The sequence below is a fragment of the Triturus cristatus genome, chromosome 7 (assembly GCF_964204655.1).
Source record: "Triturus cristatus chromosome 7, aTriCri1.1, whole genome shotgun sequence".
Classification (NCBI taxonomy): Eukaryota; Metazoa; Chordata; class Amphibia; order Caudata; family Salamandridae; genus Triturus; species Triturus cristatus.
The window spans coordinates 958,288,249-958,309,943 of NC_140590.1; the positions used below are offsets into that span (position 1 = coordinate 958,288,249).

Consider the following 21,695-nt stretch of genomic DNA (forward strand, 5'->3'; position numbering starts at 1 on the left):
CGGGAATAACACCACCAACGCTGACAGTCTCCACAGCAGAACTGTCTTACTACAGAACTCACACACACAATACATTCTACAATCTAGAACTGTATGACTCTTATACATCTTAAAGCTATATACTACAGCTTCGATGTCGTAAACATGCTGCGAAGGTGCTATACATATTTACAAAGCATAGCAGCAAGCCTCGTTAGAGGGGGATGCCCCAGGTGAGGTGGCAGAGTCTCGGGTGAACATGGTTCAGAGACGTATATCACACAAATACAGCCCGGGCGCAGATGGGGGCTGGACCCCCCTCTCCCCAATCATTACACTAGGTGATGTCTTATAATATGCGCTCTGCTGTCATCGGAAAACGGCCACATCCAAAAAAGAAGATTGCTTCGGCAACGGGCAGAAAGACGTAAGGGACGCGGCAAGCCAATTAAACAGCACCCCTCATTGGGCACCGTGTTCACTGCAGTTTTTACCGCGTGCACTCGAGAAGTAAGCTTTAGGAAAGACGCCGTTTTCGGCGGACCCTATATTTTTATTTTTGTATCCATAAGTGGAGTCCAGGTTTCTCTCTTTCACTAAGGCGTCCAGGGATGTTCCTCAACTGTGATTTTAATCCGGGCCCTCCTCCCACGGCCTGTTTTTCACCCAGAGCTCAGTTTATGTAAATGGTACGCACGTCCAACGCTTTATTCGGCGTTTGCCGGACAGCGCGTTATTTTCGTTTGAAAGCGGGTCGATCTCAGAGTGGGAATGCACGGCTCGCATGTCGTGACATCCCTAGCTGAATACACGGCACAAACGTTGTGACATCTCTAGATGAATGCACAGCTCGCACGTCGTGACATCCCTAGCTGAATGCACAGCTCAAACGTTGTGACATCTCTAGATCAATGCACAGCTCGCACGTCGTGACAGGGATGTCACGACGTTTGCCGGACAGCGCGTTATTTTCGTTTGAAAGCGGGTCGATCTCAGAGTGGGAATGCACGGCTCGCATGTCGTGACATCCCTAGCTGAATACACGGCACAAACGTTGTGACATCTCTAGATGAATGCACAGCTCGCACGTCGTGACATCCCTAGCTGAATGCACAGCTCAAACGTTGTGACATCTCTAGATAAACGCACAGCTCCCACATTGTGACAGCTCTAGCGGAGCACAGCTTCCACTGTGTGACATTTCTAGCTGAATGCACAGGCCACACTCTGACGTCTCTAGCTGAGCGCAGCTTCCACTTTGTGACAACACCAGCCGAATGCACAGATCACATGTTGTAACTTCCCTATCTCAATGCACAGCTCAAACTTTGTGACATCTATGTTAGACTACACAGCTCCTACTTTGTGACATATCTAGCTGATTGCACAGGTTACACTCTCTGACATCTCTATCTGAATGCACAGCTCCCACTTTGTGACATCACTAGCCGAATGCACAGATCACACGTTGTGACATCTCTAGCTGAATGCACAGCTCATACTTTGTGACATCTCTAGCTGAATGCACAGCTCACACTTTCTGACATCTCTAGCTGAGCACAGCTCACACTTTCTGACATCTCTAGCTGAATGCACATCTCACACGTTGTGACATCTCTAGCTGAATGTACAGCTCATACTTTGTAACATCTCTAGCTGAATGCACAGCTCACACTTTCAGACATCTCTAGCTGAATGAACAGCTCATACTTTGTGACATCTCTAGCTGAATGCACAGGTCACACTTTGTGACATCTCTAGCTGAATGCACATCTCACACTTTGTGACATCTCTAGCTGAATGCACATCTCACACTTTGTGACATCTCTAGCTGAATGAACAGCTCATACTTTGTGACATCTCTAGCTGAATGTACAGCTCACACTTTCTGACATCTCTAGCTGAATGCACATCTCACACTTTGTGACATCTCTAGCTGAATGCACATCTCACACTTTGTGACATCTCTAGCTGAATGCACAGCTCACACTTTCTGACATCTCTAGCTGAGCACAGCTCACACTTTCTGACATCTCTAGCTGAGCACAGCTCACACTTTCTGACATCTCTAGGTGAGCACAGCTCACACTTTCTGACATCTCTAGCTGAATGCACAGCTCACACTTTCTGACATCTCTAGCTGAGCACAGCTCACACTTTCTGACATCTCTAGCTGAATGCACAGCTCACACTTTCTGACATCTCTAGCTGAATGCACATCTCACACTTTCTGACATCTCTAGGTGAGCACAGCTCACACTTTCTGACATCTCTAGCTGAATGCACAGCTCACACTTTCTGACATCTCTAGCTGAATGCACAGCTCACACTTTCTGACATCTCTAGCTGAATGCACAGCTCACACTTTCTGACATCTCTAGCTGAATGCACATCTCACACTTTCTGACATCTCTAGCTGAATGCACATCTCACACTTTGTGACATCTCTAGCTGTATGCACAGGTCACACTCTCTGTCATCTCTAGCTGAATGCACAGGTCACACTCTCTGACTTCTCTAGCTGAGCAAAGCTCCCACTTTGTGACATCTCTAGCTGAATGCACAGCTCATACTTTGTGATATCTCTAGATCAGGGGTCTCCAACCTTTTCTGTAGTGAGAGCTACTTCTGCTCAAGGAAAGTCTTCCCGAGCTACTAGAAAATGTTATACCTGTAAAATAGTGACTACTACACTATGAGCACCCAAAGAAAGATTTTCAGTAGTTACCACCCAAGTATACCAAGTGCGGTTACCAGCTGAAATGCTGGGTAAATGTTCTTCACTATTAAATGCCTCCCCTTGACTTATGAAGTAACATTCAAGTCTTGACATGCCCAGTGGCACAAGTGACATGAGCACAGCAGTACGTCTCCCCAGCTCAGCTTGAATTATCATTCACCAGTTTCTGAAAATGCACATTTTTCTATCTAATACTACTTTCCACTGTGGGCAAACAAACTCAATTTTCCAGAAGAAATCCCATTTTTGAAAACCAAAACTGCCTTTAAAATATCAGTTTTCAGTTTTTGAGAAATGCACAGTCTCAAAACACCAGCTTGTCATTATCATCATGTACTCCCATGTACAAATACCTCATATGGACAGACAACTTTGAATTCCCAGGTATTACAGTCGTATGCCATGGATGCTCACCATTGGTATAGGAAACAACGGTCCTAGACTTCTTTTAAGCTACAATTCAGTTATGAAAAACATTCATTAGTCAAAGGGCATCCGGTACATATAGAATTAGCATTGTATCATTAATGTACCACCATTTTCTTTACAATGCAAACAAGTATATCCTCAAAAGACACAAAGGCACAAAATATCGCTCCAATAGTGACTGTTTATTATTTAGTTACTTTTATAACAGATCACCATATTCAATGCTCCAAATAGAGAAAGAGGTTGCTCCAACCAAGGGGAGTGTGAAAAAGGAAAGTGCTCGTGAAGTAGGACAGATATAAAGGAGGGGAATCCAAAAGGCAAATTCAATAACCAATCAATTACACATTCTAGTATCCTTAGTAAAACTGTTTGTGGTTCATAGTGGCACCAGTTTTACAGATAGGCCTGTCTCTTATGGATTTACAAATATTAATTTCATGATTTTCTGATGACACAGAGAACATTAATCTGTGAAAAGGCAGGGCTGGGATGATATCGGGTACAGGCCCACTGGGGGAGAGTGTCTATGTTTCGACCCTGGTGCAATGAGGGTAATTTATATCCTCTGCAGGCGGGTCTTCCTCAGAACGGGGGGAGGGGAGGCAACCTAGGGTGAGGTACAGTCAGAATACAGCCCGTGAGGTGCCACTATGAACCACGACCAGTTTTACTAAGGATACCAGAATGTGTAATTGATTGGTTATTGAATTTGCCTTTTGGATTCCCCTCCTTTATATCTGTCCTACTTCACGAGCACTTTCCTTTTTCACACTCCCCTTGGTTGGAGCAACCTCTTTCACTATTTGGAGCATTGAATATGGTGATCTGTTATAAAAGTAACTAAATAATAAACAGTCACTATTGGAGCGATATTTTGTGCCTTTGTGTCTTTTGAGGATATACTTGTTTGCATTGTAAAGACAATGGTGGTGCATTAATGATACAATGCTAATTCTATATGTACCGGATGCCCTTTGACTAATGAATGTTTTTCATAACTGAATTGTAGCTTAAAAGAAGTCTAGGACCGTTGTTTCCTATACCAATCGTTACCCAGGTCCGTGGACAATTGTGGGTTACCCCATTATATCATAATGGATGTTCACCAAAGCACCACGGATGCCTGGATTATGCCAGTAAGGCCCACCATTATACTAGGGCCACAGTTGTGCCAAGCCTGGAAACCAGAAGGATCAGGGATAAGACCACATATCAATCATGCCAGAAATAGGTATATATAGGCCAGTCATGCTCAGAGTAGGTCTATGATGGCTGCCAGCATACCACAACTAGACCAAAAATACTAAAATAGTCAAGGATGACCATAATTATGCCATTGGCACTATTATGTCAGGAATGGCCACAATTATGCCAAATATAACACTCTTATGATGGGGCTAGATGAATGCACAGGTCACACTTTGTGACATCTCTAGCTGAGCACAGCTCATACTTTGTGACATCTCTAGCTGAATGCACAGGTCACTCTCTGATGTCTCTAGCTGAGCACAGCTCCCACTTTGTGAAATCTCTAGCTGAATGCACAGCTCACACTTTGTGACATATTTAGCTGAATGCACAGCTCATACTTTGTGACATCTTTAGCTGAGCACAGCTCCCACTTTGTGACATCTCTAGCTGAATGTACAGCTCATACTTTGTGACATCTCTAGTTGAATGTACAGCTCACACGTTCTGACATCTCTAGCTGAGCACAGCTCACACTTTCTGACATCTCTAGCCGAATGCACATCTCACACTTTCTGACATCTCTAGCTGAATGCACATCTCACACTTTGTGACATCTCTAGCTGTATGCACAGGTCACACTTTCTGACTTCTCTAGCTGAGCAAAGCTCCCACTTTGTGACATCTTAAGCTGAATGCACAGCTCATACTTTGTGATATCTCTAGATGAATGCACAGGTCACACTTTGTGACATCTCTAGCTGAGCACAGCTCCCACTTTGTGACATGTCTAGCTGAATGCACAGGTCACACTCTCTGATGTCTCTAGCTGAGCACAGCTCCCACTTTGTGAAATCTCTAGCTGAGCACAGCACACACTTTGTGACATCTCTAGCTGAATGTACAGGTCACACTCTCTGACATCTCTAGCTGAGCACAGCTCACACTTTGTGACATCTCTAGCTGAATGTACAGCTCACACGTTGTGACATATCTAGCTGAATGCACAGCTCACACTTTGTGACATATTTAGCTGAATGCACAGCTCAGACTTTGTGACATCTTTAGCTGAGCACAGCTCCCCCTTTGTGACATCTCTAGCTGAATGTACAGCTCATACTTTGTGACATCTCTAGCTGAGCACAGCACCCACTTTGTGACATCTCTAGCTGAATGTACAGCTCATACTTTGTGACATCTCTAACTGAATGTACAGCTCATACTTTGTGACATATCTAGCTGAATGTACAGCTCATACTTTGTGACATATCTAGCTGAATGTACAGCTCATACTTTATGACATCTCTAGCTGAGCACAGCTCCCACTTTGTTACATCTCTAGCTGAATGTACAGCTCATACTTTATGGCATCTCTAGCTGAATGTACAGCTCATACTTTGTGATATCTCTAGATGAATGCACAGGTCACACTCTCTGACGTCTCTAGCTGAGCACAGCTCCCACTTTGTGACATCTCTAGCTGAATGTACAGCTCATACTTTGTGACATCTCTAGCTGAATGTACAGTTCATACTTTGTGACATCTCTGCCTGAATGCACAGGTCACACTTTGTGACATCTCTAGCTGAATGTACAGCTCATACTTGGCGACATCTCTAGCTGAATGTACAGCTCATACTTTGTGGCATCTCTGCCTGAAAGCACAGGTCACACTTTGCAGGGGTCGCTGCACTGCACACTCCCCTCTGCCCTCGCCGCGCCCCAGTGATGCACACCCCGGTATAGGGCCTCGAGAGAAGGAATGCCCTGAGATGTATATTCTTACACCTTCATCGCGCAATCTAGCAAACATCTCTGACAACAGGCGGCGAGCCATTGTCGAAGACTAGCGCTGTTTTCTTCGTGTTTGTACAAGCGCTAAAGCCTGTGACGTTCTTAAAACGAGAGACACCGTGTCACTCTTATGGAGAACTTATATTGTAAAATTGATCTCTGAACACAGCACATGCAGGAATTCCGAGCACGTCAGTCAGTTAGTCAGTCAGTCTGTCAGTCAGTCAGTCAGTCTGTCTGTCTGGCTACCTAGCTACCTAGCTATCTGTCTATCTATCTAGCTAGCTAGCTAGTTAGTTAATGTTCACTTCATTTGCTCCATGCACACAGTTAGTGACTCGGTTTTAAGGCGGGAGCTTCCGAAGGTTGTCTTACCTAAGTCCACGTAGGACGGCACACTCTTGGCCAAGCCCAGCTCCATCTCAAAGCCCTGTAAAGAACACAAGAGAGGCGACATTAAACACTACTTTGCCACACACCTTTCGTTCGTTATTCGCGTCACAACAAAGCCGCCAGATAAGATCGTGAACACGTCTCGACCTTAATGGGAGTCAAGAGGAGCGATTTTTCAGCCATCAATGTACGCTCTTTAAACGTGACCTCTGGGTTGTGAAGTTGTGTGTGTGTGTGTTGGGGGGGGGGGGGGGGTGCTGGTGCGGTTTGAAAGTTCAAATAGTGAGAAAAGTCTCCTCTTGTAAGGACTCGCTCTCGTTACTAAAGTTCAGAACATAGTTTTCCGGCTCAAAAGGACCTCCGCTCCAGTTCGATTTCGCACAGTTTCGCGAACAGAAAAAATAAGGAGAGATTGGACTGAACTTCACCTCATTGTTCCGTTCGCGAAACTGCGCGCTGCAGGGAAAATGCACGGGTTTGCACGGCTGCGGGGGAGTACAGGCTTCCAGGGGGCACATGTTAATGCGGGAAGTACAAGATTCACATGACTACAGGGGAATCCACACGCTTCGCATGGCTATCTTGGCTGCTTGGGGGCTGCACAATTACACTGTGCTGCACATTACCCCTCGAGGCTGCACAGTGCTGTACAGGACCATGACGAGCTTCAAGGGGTTGGCCAGGCCTATGTATTTTTTTTTGCTTGCACATTTATATAGCGGGAACTCGACCGGAAGGTATTGGATCGCCTTCCATAAGCGCCAGTTACGTTATGCAAGGACACATTCATATTTTTGGTAGGCGCGGGGAGATTAAGTGATTTGCCTAAAGTCGGCATCTCTAGCCGCGCGGGACTGCAGGGCGCTGCGCCCAGGCCAGGGGCTCGCCTGTCTGCTGCATAGGGTTCATGAAGCTAGCCAGGGCTGCGCGCGGACACACAGTGAGTTTTAGCGCCACGCGGGCCTGTGCAGGAGCACACGGGGTTACACAGTACTGTACAGGGAGGGACAGACAGATGTATCCGACCTTTTAAACATGAAAGTGGATGTGGTGCGTCGGCATAAACTGCCGACTTTGGTGCTGGAAACCAGAGTTCGAGCCTCGAGGTCGTGTCCACATCTTGTGATTCTGGGAAAATCACTTAATCTCCCCGTGCCTGAATATGTAATGTAAATACGGTGCTCATGTAAAGCGCTCCAATACCTTCGGGTTGAGTTCGCGCTATGCAAAAAAAACAAAAAAGTCTGTGTGAACCCAGAGAGGTCCGCCACACAGTACGGAGAGACATCGGGCCGTCTCGGAGCTCGAAGGCTGCTGCGCGCAGCGCCAGGGGCCCCCTCGCCGCGGTGCACGCCGGCCTCCGGAGCCGGCTTTATTTCCGACTGACTGAGATCTTAATCCGCAGTCGGCCCTTCCCGTGTAAATTCACGGCCTATATTGGTGCAGCCGCGGCTAATAAACCCGGGCCTCGGGGTGGGGCCGCCGCGGAAGATTAACCCCCGTAAAACGGATCGGGTTCCCTTTAAGAGCCGACTGTATTACAGTACAAGGGGGCCTCGCAGCTTGCTCCTTGTCAGAGCTGTCATTTTCGGCGCAGGGTGGTATTTTCAGTGTCAGGGTTGAGACTCTGCAGCCCTCATAATATCGGAACCCCCGTGCATAATCCGCCATTGCAGGAGACCCAGTGAGGACAGTGTGCACATGAGAACGGCCGTCCTCTTTAGGTTAAAGACACGCACAGAACTAGGGCCACACTCCTAACGTACGCACGCAGCACCCCTTTCTGCATAATAAACATAATATAATATTACACCCCTACCTCGATACCTGCTCTGCCTACAGAAAGCAATCTATATCTGACACTCACAGATGTGGGGAAATGTGGTGACCCATCTTTCACCGAGATCCGTGATATATGGAAAATATTTAATAGGTCCCTATGAAATGTGCAAATTTACAATTCTCATGAAATTAGGATTTTGTTATGGTAATGATACCACTGCTCATTGTTTTTTCCCGCATTTTATTCAGGAAAGGTAAACAAAACCTGAACATTATAATTCCAGTCAGTGCATATTGGTGGCGGCAGCAAATTGCAGAAAAACTGCGTGATCAACCACTACCTTCTAGACACAGAATGCTTTTTCACCGCAGAAAAAAAGTGTTTTTCCCAAATCCTAGATTCGAAATTGTATATTTACTCTTGCCTTTCTACAGCCAACCAACAGTAAAGTCCAGTACTTCGCTTACTGCTTTCAATAAACATTTCCGTTTGTAAAAACGGCATTAACCCCCAAAAATGTAATATACAAAAACATACATGATGAGTAGTATGTTTAATATGGTCCTATCTGCCATCTTTTGTTTTTTGTGATATTTACAAAACACTAGACTTTTGGCCCTGTGGTCTACGACGTCACCAAAGCGCCTCGATGGCAGTCTGGGAGCATGTTGCTTATATATATGTTACTATTCTCTCTCTCTTGATGAATGTGTGTGTGCGCCCCTATATCTATATCACTCACTCACAGTACAACTATGCAACCATTTTATATATAATCTGCACATACTGCAGCAAGACTATTAATAGTACACAACCATTTTATATATAAACTGAACATATTATATATGACCTTCACATAGAGCAGCAGGACCAATAATATCACACACGGTACAACAACCATTTTTGTTATATAACCTGAACATATTTGATATAATTTGCACATAGTGCAGCAACACTATTAATATCACACACACTGCAATACCCATTTTATATATAATCTTCACATAGTATTCCAGGACCATTAATATCGCACACAGTACAACAACCATTTTATATATAACCTGAACATATTATATATAATTTGCAACCGGTGCAGCAAGACCTTTAATAGTACAACAACCATTTTATATATGGACCATTAATATCACATACATTAATATCACAACAACCATTTTTGCTATATAACCTGAACATATTTTATATAATCTGCACATAGTGCAGCATGACCATTAATATCACACACACTGCAACAACCATATTACATATAACCTGAACATATTTTATATAATCTGCACATAGTGCAGCATGGCCATTAATATCACACACACTGCAACAACCATATTACATATAACCTGAACATATTTTATATAATCTGCACATAGTGCAGCATGGCCATTAATATCACACACACTGCAACAACCATATTACATATAACCTGAACATATTTTATATAATCTGCACATAGTGCAGCATGACCATTAATATCACACACACTGCAACAACCATATTACATATAACCTGCACATATTTTATATAATCTGCACATAGTGCAGCAGGGCCATTAATATCACACATACTGTAACAACCATATTACATATAACCTGAAAATATTTTATATAATCTGCACATAGTGCAGCAGGGCCATTAATATCACACATACTGTAACAACCATATTACATATAACCTGAACATATTTTATATAATCTGCACATAGTGCAGCATGACCATTAATATCACACACACTGCAACAACCATATTACATATAACCTGAACATATTTTATATAATCTGCACATAGTGCAGCAGGACCATTAATCTCTCACACACTGCAACAACCATATTACATATAACCTGAACATATTTGGTATAATCTGCAAATAGTGCAGCATGACCATTGATATCACACACACTGCAACAACCATATTACATATAACCTGAACATATTTGGTATAATCTGCAAATAGTGCAGCATGACCATTGATATCACACACACTGCAACAACCATATTACACATAACCTGAACATATTTTATATAATCTGCAAATAGTGCAGCATGGCCATTGATATCACACACAGTACATCAAGCATTTTATATATAATCTGCACATATTGCAGCAGGGCCGTTACTACTGCGCACAGTGCACCCACAAGGCCATTGTATATATAATCTACACACAGGATAGCGTGACTAATGTATATAGAACATATAGAACAGCGCAGGAGGGCCATTGAGTATGTTGCACACACCCACGCGGCATCACACACATGGGGGTTGTGTCTGTGAGCTGGTGCAGTTCAACTGCCCTCTCCTGAACAACATACACCTAGTCCGGTACAGATAGTAAACACATCACAGCTGTTATAAGTGACAAACACAGAGCGCTGCAGGTCCATTCTGCAAACTGCACAGAGTGCAGCACTGCTACCCACATGTGTGCACTAAAGCATAGTGAACCATCCCTTATAATGTACACACTGTACACAAGTCTCTTAAATATGTATGTCTGCATCACGCACAGAAGAGCAGATATGTGCCTACAGAGAGCTAGACAGAGTATTCCTCCTTTCAATGTACACACCATCAAGCAGATCCGCCACAATATTACACACATATGTGCAATCACCAGAATAAACATACTGTATGTAATAAAGACATGGCGTACCGGGAAATTTTTATATCATGTGCACATTTCACAGAAGCCTCGATGTATTTAATACAGCCTCCTATATATAATAAATAATATATCATATAGACACACATTCCAGCCGCCCCTTACATTTAATATATGAAGAGTGGACCAGAGGCCTTTTAATATTACATACACCCCGTTTCACAGGCTCTTGCATATAATATTCTTGGAGCAAAGCTGCGACTTGCATATGATAAACACACAGTACAAAAGTACCGTCGTTTACAATCTACACAACCCACGGTAGTCCATTACATATAATAAACATATATTACAGCCCAGCCTTGTAAGCACAAGTACACACACGGTATAGTTTTTTTCATGTATGTGTGTGTGTTTATGTCTAGCTAGATAAACAGATATTATACACAGTACAGCTGTCTCATGTAACTAGTATGCACAGTTAAAGTTCACTCATCTGTAATACATATATTCACACACTTGCAGACTGCATAACACTCGTATATGACGAACTCGCGTACATGCAGACGCACAGACACACACACTACAGCGTCCCTTTGTATGGATTGTATAGCACGTAGTATAGTGCCTCGCGCATAATATGCGCACACGGTACTTCAGTCCCATATGTGCTATACAAACACTCTGTAAAGCTGCGTCTTCTGCATAGTGCATAGATACGTACAGCAGCCCTAGGATGCTAATACTCACACGGCGGATTTGACCTTTACACTCAATGCACTCTCAGCACAGCTGCCTTATTTATACTGTATGCACACACGGTACAGCTGTTTCCTCCTATATAGACAGAATAAAGTTGTCCCAAACATAATATCAGAATATGTACACTTAGTACGCTAGGGTCCTATGATATAGACATATCTAGTACAGATTAAGTATGCATACAGTACATCGGTATCTTATATAATAGTGAGACAGTAGAACAACCTCATCTCCATATATAAATATTACATACACACACTGCAGCTGCCCCGTACATATGCACGCATACACAGAGCAGTTCCCCAACATAGAGAACTCTTAGGGACACCGACACAACTTCTGCGGGACACCGACCAACTAAGCACGGGCCGGGTTGTCTCTTGCACACAAGCCGGGCATAGTAATGACACACCTAGTAAGTACTGTACACACACACTCTTGTAAACCCGCACTGTCTCCGGGAGAAGCTTCTCTGCGACCAGCCACCATCTCTGGGAAGAGGAAACACGCCCCTTCCCTTGGCCTGGTTCGTTCCAGCATATTTGTCAGCCCTGACGAAGTGCAGGGACCCCGAAGAATTTACACAAGGTATAAAGATGTCAAGGACGGGGGCTTCAAGGGGAAGGCCAGGCGGCTCCCAGAGGAGGGGCTGTCTGTCTGAGGCGGCTTCGCAGGTACCAGCTGCCCCGCACCGGAGCCCCTTCTGCACCGGAAGCCAGGGCCCTGGGCCGGGGGCGGGGGTAAAGGCTGAGATGAGAGGCCAGGGAGTGACACAGTCCGACATTTAAGGTCGGCTGGCCGTAAAGTCCTTGCACGCTGTTTGTTTATTGACCCCAGATTCTGGCCCCCAAAGTCATCTGACATGAGTTTGGGCATACTGTACAACAGGGGCACATTATTAAACGCTGCTAACCCAAGATTGCGGAATAGAAAGAGAGACTGCGAGCTTTGGAACACAACACATTAAAGTCAGCTAGCCCGAGGGTTGGGATACAATTAAGGCAGCCAAAGAGGTTGTGAGGCGGAAAAATTGGAATGCATCTATTAGTAATAGGATGTACTTGACCAAATGTAAGGTCACGCACGACTTGTCGCCCTCAGTTGTCATGGCCACAGCACACCCACACTCCGAGGTCCCGCACTCTTTGCGCAGTATCACACATGTTCATACGGGTGACGAGCCGCAGCTGGAGCCGGGATTGTGTAAACTCCACACGGGAGGTTAAAGAGCTCGTGGCCGCCTTTATCTGCGAGGAGCTCTCATCATTAATAAACGTGACTGTGGGGTGGGGGTGCGCGCGCGTGGCTGTCAGTGTGAAGAGGCTGAACGTGGCCAGCTGCCCCTCGAAGCCCCGAGGAGGCCCGGGAGCAGGGGTGCCGGCAGCAGGCAGCAACTGAGGGAGGAAGCAGGGAGCAGCCTGGTGAGGCTTCTCTGCCCCGAGGAGAGCGTCTGCTCCTGTGTCTGCCTCCCAGGACTGCGCGCGAGGGACTTGTGCTCCAATCCTGGCTGCAGAGTGAGTAACAGCCCTCGGTACTCTCGGCAGCCCGCGTTTTCTCTGCAGCGCCTCATGCCTCGCATCTGAGAAACAGTGTTGTAGACAGTGGGTCCCATCGCGGGCCTTAGTGCACGGAAGGACACTGCCGCCCTTGAGCCGTTTGAGCGATCATCGGGATTCGGGGCCTCTGTGACCCGGTGCCACTGCACCTGCTGCACCACTGGAATCGACACCCCTGCTGGCAAAGCTGCGAGTACCTACAAACAACCTTAAGACAAATATTCTCGCTGCTCTGTACAAGAAAAAACCCGAGGCCTCTGCGGTCCCTCGCAGTTCAGTGCGAGTGTTGTGGGTCGTGGGGAGGGGGCCTGGGCTGGACTCAGGGAGGGCAGTGGGGTCGTTTACTTGTTCAGGCAGCGCTGTCCCGTCAGGATTGGAGATGACTTCCAGGTGCCATCCGGTGAGCTCCACTGCCCCGTCACAGGGTAGGAGCTGCACTTCACGCGGACTCTGGAGACCCGAGAGCTCACGAAAAATGAAGAAATATCTCAAGACCCCCGAGCCCGCAGCCTTAACCTTCACATTAGTTCGACGCGGGACTTCTTGTTGTTAAATCTAATTTCAAGTGCTCTGGGGCGGCTTTTGTCAGGATATTAGCGTGCTCAACCGATACACACGGGGTCAAATATGTTACCATGACTCTCCGCGCTGCAGAAGCAGGCGCTACTTTAGTTAAAGTAGTGGTATTTCTAGTCTCACCCGGGAAGAATAAATGCCCACTCGCTGAAAATCAGGTTTCGTGCGCTTAAGGTTTTATTTAGATTTATTCAACAGATACACTAACCCACTGAGTTATCTGGGTCTTTATTGGGCGATTACTGTTCTGGAGGCTGCGCTCCGCCAACATTCCTCGGTTAGTATCAATGTAGGATGCCCTGGGTAGAAGTAGCCTGCTGCAGATACATGAACCCACTGAGCTTCCAAATCTGTGTTGTGAGATTTCTGTCCTGTCCTAGGTGCTGAGATCTCGGTAGCAGTGCGCAGTGAGTTTCGGTTCGCAGATATTCTGCCCTCACCCCTGGAAAGGAGGCACCTCACAGCTTACCTCCGAGGTGCTGGGCAGCTCACGGTGTATCCACCTCCAATACCCTCAGATCCTGAAGTCTGCGCTGTGCCCGAACACCTTCTGTCCTGCTGTGTGAGCTGCGGCAGATCTCTGGAACCAGGAGCTTCTCTCCGGGAGAGTCCTCGAGCTCGCACTGACGTCACTGGAATCCCAGGGTGCCCCAGAGAGAGAGAGGGAGAGAGAGCAGAGCCGTGTGTTTGTGTGAGGGCGCCTGTGCAGACTGAACTAACCTGTCTTGCACCCGGGCCCTGCTCTGCGCTTCTCCAGCCCTCCCTCTGCAAACAGTGAACTCGCCAGTGACTAATCTCACACACACACACACCCCCGAGCTACCCTCTCACCACTGCGCAGTGTATTGTGTCTTAGAGTAAAGGCAGGTATTTTGTGTGTTTGTGTGCGGGGGAGGGGCTCACCCCTGACCCACCTGCATGCTTGTTTGATGCAGAAACACACATGTACAGCTCGAATGCCCTACAACCATTGATCACATCACCCGGAGCCCCGTCCATCTATATATACATTAATCCAAACCAACCCCACCTACTCACCCACTCATACATGTATGGCCCATATATAACCTCTACATCGAAATGCCAATTAAAATGTGTCTTGCCATATGTTTATTTGTCAGTCTCACAGCAGATGACTGTTTATCACCTTTACCAAGTGTCCATTCGCTGTTCCATTCAACCCTCCGTTACTCTTTCTTGGTGACTTTCTGTGTGTTTTATTTAGTGCTGATTCCTGGAGCCGCTAATATATATATTAAAAAGTTCTCTCTCACCTGATAGTTTCAGGGTACTGGGAATGAGTTTTTCTTTTTTACTGATTAACTGTCCTTCCTGTAAAGCGCTACATTCAGTAGCACACATTAAGGCACTGTGGCGCTCAGACAGAATTCGCGCGTGCGCGCTGTGGTGAGTATGGTGAGCCCATAAAGGTCGGTGTGCGGGGCCTGTGGTGCGCTCTGCACCCCAGACTATCCTAGGGCAGCAGCAGTCGATCTGGGTCTGTGCAGATGTATCTCAGCACTACACTGCTACTGACAGCCCCCACCTCACACACACACTCCCGCGCGCTCACTCTCTGGCCAGGAGGGCTAATAGGAGGCGGCCGCTGCTGGCCGCAGATAACAAGCCCCTGCGAGGGGATTTGCCGAGCCATCTCTCTCCGCAGCCCGGCCTAATCCGTCGTCCCAGAAGCCTGCGCGATTTTATTAAATCACTAAATAACAGGATGCAAGGGGAGCGGCAAATGAGCTCTAATGGGGGCCAGTGCTCGGGTGGGTGAGGGGGAGGGCGGTTTACTGGAGGGCGCTCGCGTGGGCCGAGGGTGGAGTTGCGAGGGGAGGTGGTGCGGGGGTGTCCCGTGGCGAGCATTTCCCAGCTAGGCTCTGATAAGGGGCCAGTCGGGGTGAGCCACAATAAACACACCTTTGGCTGCACCAGACTATGCCCGAGCCCGCGGGGAGGGGGGCTCATTAGTGCGTTGAGATATGTTTGCCGTGTGTCAGACACGTGAGATACCCCGGCTTTTAGCCCAGTCACCGTTCACAGCTGAAGAGTCTTAGAAAACACCCCTTTATTTGTGCTCAACACGTCAGTAGTAGTATACGACACCGCCAGGTGGAAAGAGCCGCATTCACGTGTGACCGTTGGTGGAGGGGGGAGGGGAGGGGAGTGACCTGAAAGGGGGAAAGCAGGACATAAATGATTATTTATGTCTGGAGCTCTGGACAGCTGAGCACAGGCGTCCAGCAAATAAGACCCGAGCTAATGATTCAAACAGAGAGCAGAGCGGCAGCGAGGCCGGCTGACCCTCGGCTCTATGACCAGCTCATATTGCAAAGCATGCCAGGTGCTCACGTGCTGCTCCAGGTAGAGTTCCTTAAAAAACAGAAGACAGGAGGCCAGGAAGAGTTTGTTCAATTAAACAGTTCAGCCCGGAGAACAGTTACAGGCACTAGATCTGAGGACTGTCTCAATTTACATTTGGTTGGTGTCCTTATATGCAAAATTCAGTAGGCAATAAAAGGTTTCCAGTGTGCCATATATGGTGAGGAATGTTGGCTGCTGCCTATAAATTCATACATTTTAATGGTTACTACAGATTGGTCTCAACCAAGAGAGGATGTGGTCTCAGGGCTAGACTGCCAACTTTGGAGCTGGGAAACCAAAGTTTGAGACTCGGGCCGACACCACATCCTGTGATTCTGGGCAAATCACTTTTATCTCCCAGTGCCTACCAAAAAATGAATGCGTCCTTGTGTAAGGTAACTGGTGCTCATGTAAAGCGCTCCAATACCTTCGGGTTGTGTTTGCGCTTTATTAGAGCCCGGACCCCCTGGGAAGACCCCCGCCCCAACCTCATGCAATCCCACAATCAAAACTTGCCAACCATGAGTGTGGGTAAAAACAGCCATGTTTAATAACAATCAACATTCATAAACATGACAAGATGCATTTATAAACATTCACATTCATAACTTCAATATTTACACTTTTTAATATCTACAATTGTTATCACTGATCATAACCACCGGTTATGCAATATTTACTTGCTCTAGCACCGAGGGGCCCTCTGGCTCGCATCTCCTAACTGAGAACCACGCAAGGCGCAACCTACCTGCATCCTTGAGCGGGGAGCCCCAGCCCTCGGTCCTTGTCTGCCATTTCTGGGGCCCACCCCTCTACCACCAGGCTGCAAAGGAGGCACGTGTGACCTGGCGCCCTTGCCTCCCCAGCCGGTGTCCCCATTCTCCCTGCGGAGAGCTTACCGTCTCTACCCTCAGTGCTGGCCTCGGGAGTATGCAAGAAGGTCTCCCGTTAACCCTGCAAATCAATGGTCTGTGGCCTCTTTTCTGCCACTAAGGTGACCAGGGCCCACAGGCCCTTCACCCTCCCCACCTGCAAACAAGTTCTGTACAAAGGACCAGCTCCCCTTGATCCATGTGTCTGTCCCAATGTCTGACAAATGCACTCCATCTTGGTGAAACATCATGTCCCCTGTGATGAGTCTGTGTGGAATGTGACACAAGCGGCCCTGAATTGAGCACAACCTGGACAATTCACAGTTGAGGCGCCTTACTGATACGTTCAATGCTCGAGATCTGACTCCGGTGCCCCATTCCCGGCGTGGTATCATACAAGACCATGAGATCCGTACAAGAGGGAACGCTCTCCCCAGCCAGGCGAACTCAGTCAATAAGGCTTCCCTGACCGCCATGCCATCTTGTTGCCGCCCAAATGCAGGATCACCAAATCCGGGGACTGATGTCCCTCGTGTGCTCTCGTTTCCTCCACCAGCTGCCGCAGCTGCCAAATTTGCAGGCCCCCAACGCCTCGCCATAGCAACAACATCCTTTTTAAACCCAGTGGTTTTGACACACGCTTCTGCCGTAGCCGAACAGTGGCCCGCCGCACGAACGAGTGTCCCAACACCCAAATCACCTTTGAGGACATTACTAGTAACAAGAAGAAAAATGGAAAAATTAGAACGGTCATACCAACATCTCAGTCCGCTGTCCTACAGTAGTTCAGGCCGCACACAGCGCTTAAAACAGGCCGATGACCAACGCCCGACCTTTTTGACCGCCTCGGCTGGTAAGCCGGCGCCTGCTGCCAGTGTTGCTGCCCCAATTCTGAACGAGTGTGAAGAATAACCTCTAGGATCCAGACCCAGACACCCCAGCGCCCGCCCAAACACGGCCCTGAATTGATATTGCGACAAGCAGTCGCCCTTGTTCATGTATAAACAGCGCCTGTCCTCCCCCTGATGGACGTATCGCCAAGTAGGCTTCCATCTTGGCTACCGGGCAAATATCCACCCCAGGAGCAGGGCACAAGCGAATCGTGGTCCCCTTCCCCAACGGATCTGTCTTGGATTTCCTCAGAGCCACCACCAAACTCCCCTGTACCAATTCGGTGTCCTGCCACTGAAGCTCCCCTGTGTTATCTAATGTGGAGGCCCCAACCAATTCCCCCAATCGAAAAGCACTTTAAAATCCTAAGGAAAATGCAGCCCCAAAAAGGATGCTCTCGTAATAAGAAGAGCATACCGTCTGCAACACCCCCAGAATGTCACCCAGTGTCTTCACATCCAATGGCCTTCTACTATCCTTCTTAACCCCTTCCAGCCTAGTCCAGGCTGACAGCGCTTTCCTCACCACAAATGCTGCACCAGGATCGCGTTCACCTGCTAACTTAGCAAAGAAGCCTATCGCCGTCATGTGTGCCCTAGCATAAGACGCTGGCCTGCCTTCCTCTTTTAGAGCTAGTAAAAATTCGCAGAGCGCTCCTGTGGAAAAAAGGGCCACCCGGCCCGTGCCCTTAGCAAATGTCCTGTATGACTTGAAATGCTGCTGGTAATCTCTTCTACTGTGTTCGCTCAATGAAGCTCCCACCAGCCCAGCTAAAGCGGGGCTCCAATCTTCCACAGAGATGTCGGGAACACAGTCATCTGCTCCTCTGCCTGAGGGTGGTACCTTCGTAAATCCTGCAAATTGGAGCGAGACAAAGCATCAGCAGCCTGATTCTCAACACCTGGAATATGCGCCGCTTTGAAAAACAGATCGAGCTTTAAGCAAGTCAGAACTAAATGTTTTAACAGCCTCAAAACAAGTTTACAAGTAGCTCCCTGTCTGTTGATAGCTTCCACCACTGCCATGTTGTCTGACCAAAAAATTACTGATTTGTTCTTAAAGAATCCAGCCCAAATGGTTACTGCCACTATAATTGGAAACAGCTCCAAAAAGGCTATGTTCCTGGTCAAGCCATTCTCATGCCAGGACGCCAGCCAATCGCCCCTGCACCAATGGGACTCCAGCACAGCTCTAAAAACAACGCTCCCTGCTGAGTCAGTGAGCAAGCCCAAATCCGTGCTGGAAATTGCCAGCCCTGGCCAAATCACCTTACCATTGAAATCACTCAGGAAACTACGCCATACCCTCAGGTCCTCCCTCACATCTGATTGCAGTCGCACGTGATGGTGCTTTTGAGTCAACCCCACCATTGCCCGTGCAATTGACCTTGAGAAGGGGCGTCCCATCGGGATGATCCTTAAGGCGAGATTCAACTGACCCACTAGAACCTGAAGCTGATGCAATGTGACTTTGGGCCCTGCCAGAGCAGAATCAATTGCTTGCGAGAAAGCCTGTACCTTGTCTATTGGCAGCCTACATTCCCCTACAACTGTGTCTTTCTCAATGCCCAAGAAAGACATACAGGTAGCCGGACCCACCGTCTTACCGAGGGCCAGTGGCACCCCCAGCTCTTAAAACATTGCTACTAGCTTGCTCAAGGCTTGACCGCACTTCCCTGATGCTGGCGGGCCCATGATCATGAAGTCATCCAAGTAGTGCACTATGTCCCAAGTATAGTAACTTTTGTAGTACTTTAGTATATATTTGTATCAGTCATAAACCTTTAGAAAACAGTCACAGTCACTGGATGATGTCAACAGTCATGTCATTTGAGATGTCATCAATGATGTCACTGACCATATCATGAGTGATGTAATATGTGAGTGGCTGTCACCTGTCATTGCCACCTCCAGCCTGCCTGTCTGAGTTCCATGCCCTTATCTCCTCCCTCCTGTCCTCCATGGCCCATTCTGATGTTACTCCCTACTGACCTTCATGCTCTCTTGTGCTGCAACTGCTCTCCCTGCCTGCCCTGCATGGTCTGTTGTGAGGCACCACCCCCTGCTCTCTCTTTGTCTGTATGCAACACCAACCCCTCCCTTCTGTCCTCCATGGTTCTTTGTGCATGCCCCTGCCCCCTACCTCTTGCCCACCATGGACATTGAACTGCCACTAACCCTTCTGCTTGCCATGCATGGTTGTCTGTGCTGCCATAGCCCCTCTCACCTGCCCTGTGTGGTCAGCTTGCTGCCCTGACCCCTCCCACCTTCCCTCCATTGTCTGTGTGTATACATCTACTCATACAGCCTCTAACTCACACATACAGTCACTCACACAGTCACTTACTCACCAATACAGCTACTCACACAACCACTTACTTACTCATAACACCACTCATACACCCAGCCACTTACCCATACAGCGTCTCAGCAGAGCTACTCATTCACTCATACACCTACTCAGACACCCACACACCCACCCATACAAGCACTAACATGTGTACTCACTCACCCATATAGCCACTGACATAGACACTCACTCTCCAGTACTGCCACTCACACACAGTCCCTCACCCATACAGCCACTCACACAGCTACTTAGTCACCGATACAGCCACTTACATATCCATTCAAAGACCTATACAGCCACTCACTCACCCAGACAGCCACTCATACATCCACTCGCTCACTCACCAATACAGACACTCAAGCACCAACTAATCCATTCATAGAGTCACTCACACACCCACTCACTCACCCATACAGTCAGTCATAGAGCCACTCCCACATTCAAACAGCTACTCACATACCCACGTATTCAACTATACAGGTAATCACACACCCACTTATTCACCCATAGAGCCACTCACACACCAACTCACACATTTATACAGTCACTCACACATTCACTCACACACAGAAACACACTGTCATATAGCCACTCACATAATATATGTTAGAAATAGCACCACTCATCAATAGTACACAAAGTATAGTAAATTTTGCAGTACTTTAGTATATATGTTTAGCAGTCATAAACCTTTAGAAAACAGTCACAGTCACTGGAGGATGTCATCAGTGATGTCATTTGAGATGTCATCAATGATGTCACTGACCACATCATGAGTGATGTAATATGTGAGGTCATAAGCAGTGCGTTGCGAGGGCGTACGTTATAGTAAGCTCAGGTAACTATAACTGCTGAATTTCACTGGTTTTGTATGAGTGAATTCTGAGCCAAACATCCCTGTAACCTTTGTTTTTTTCAGTGAATTTTTAAATTCTATTTCCTAACTATAACATCCCTGTAACCTTTGTTTGTTTCAGTGAATTCCTAGGTTTTTTAACATTATGTAAAATGCCCATTGCAATGCATGGTGGGGGTGTGGATGCAGGGCCTGGACTGGCATTCTGCTGACCCCACCCAGGCTTGCTGCTCCTGCCCCCTCTTCTCCTTGCCATTCATTATCCAAGTCCATGACCCTGCTCCCTCCTTGCAGGCCTGTGTGGCTGTTGTTCTGCCACTGCCCTTTCCACTTGCCCTGAACAGTTAGCTTGCTGCCCCATCCACCTCCTTCCTACCCTCTGTAGTCAGAGTCCATGCACTAGCCCCCTCCCTCCTGCCCTGCATGGTTTGATGCCCCTGCCCCCTACTTCTTGCCCACCATGGCCATTGTACTGCCACTAACCCGCCCGCTTGTCATGCATGGTCTTCTGTGCTGCCACCGCCCCTCTCACCTGCCCTGTGTGGT

The 21,695-nt window shown here is 47.4% G+C and overlaps 1 protein-coding gene across 2 annotated transcripts in view; it reads right to left on the bottom strand.

Moving 5' to 3' along the window:
* Nucleotides 1-14,526, bottom strand: part of PITX1 (paired like homeodomain 1) — a 137,771-nt gene extending 123,245 nt beyond the window's left edge. The window contains exons 1-2 of one of the 2 annotated variants that reach the window (XM_085617992.1): nt 14,284-14,526; nt 6,509-6,563 (exon numbers count right to left, since the gene is read on the bottom strand). In XM_085617992.1, coding sequence (XP_085474118.1) covers nt 6,509-6,554 — 46 coding nt within the window. In that variant the 5' untranslated portion in view covers nt 6,555-6,563; nt 14,284-14,526. The remainder of the gene's footprint in view (nt 1-6,508; nt 6,564-14,283) is intronic. The other variant, XM_085617993.1, reaches the window with a different exon arrangement.
* Nucleotides 14,527-21,695: the final 7,169 nt, after the last annotated feature.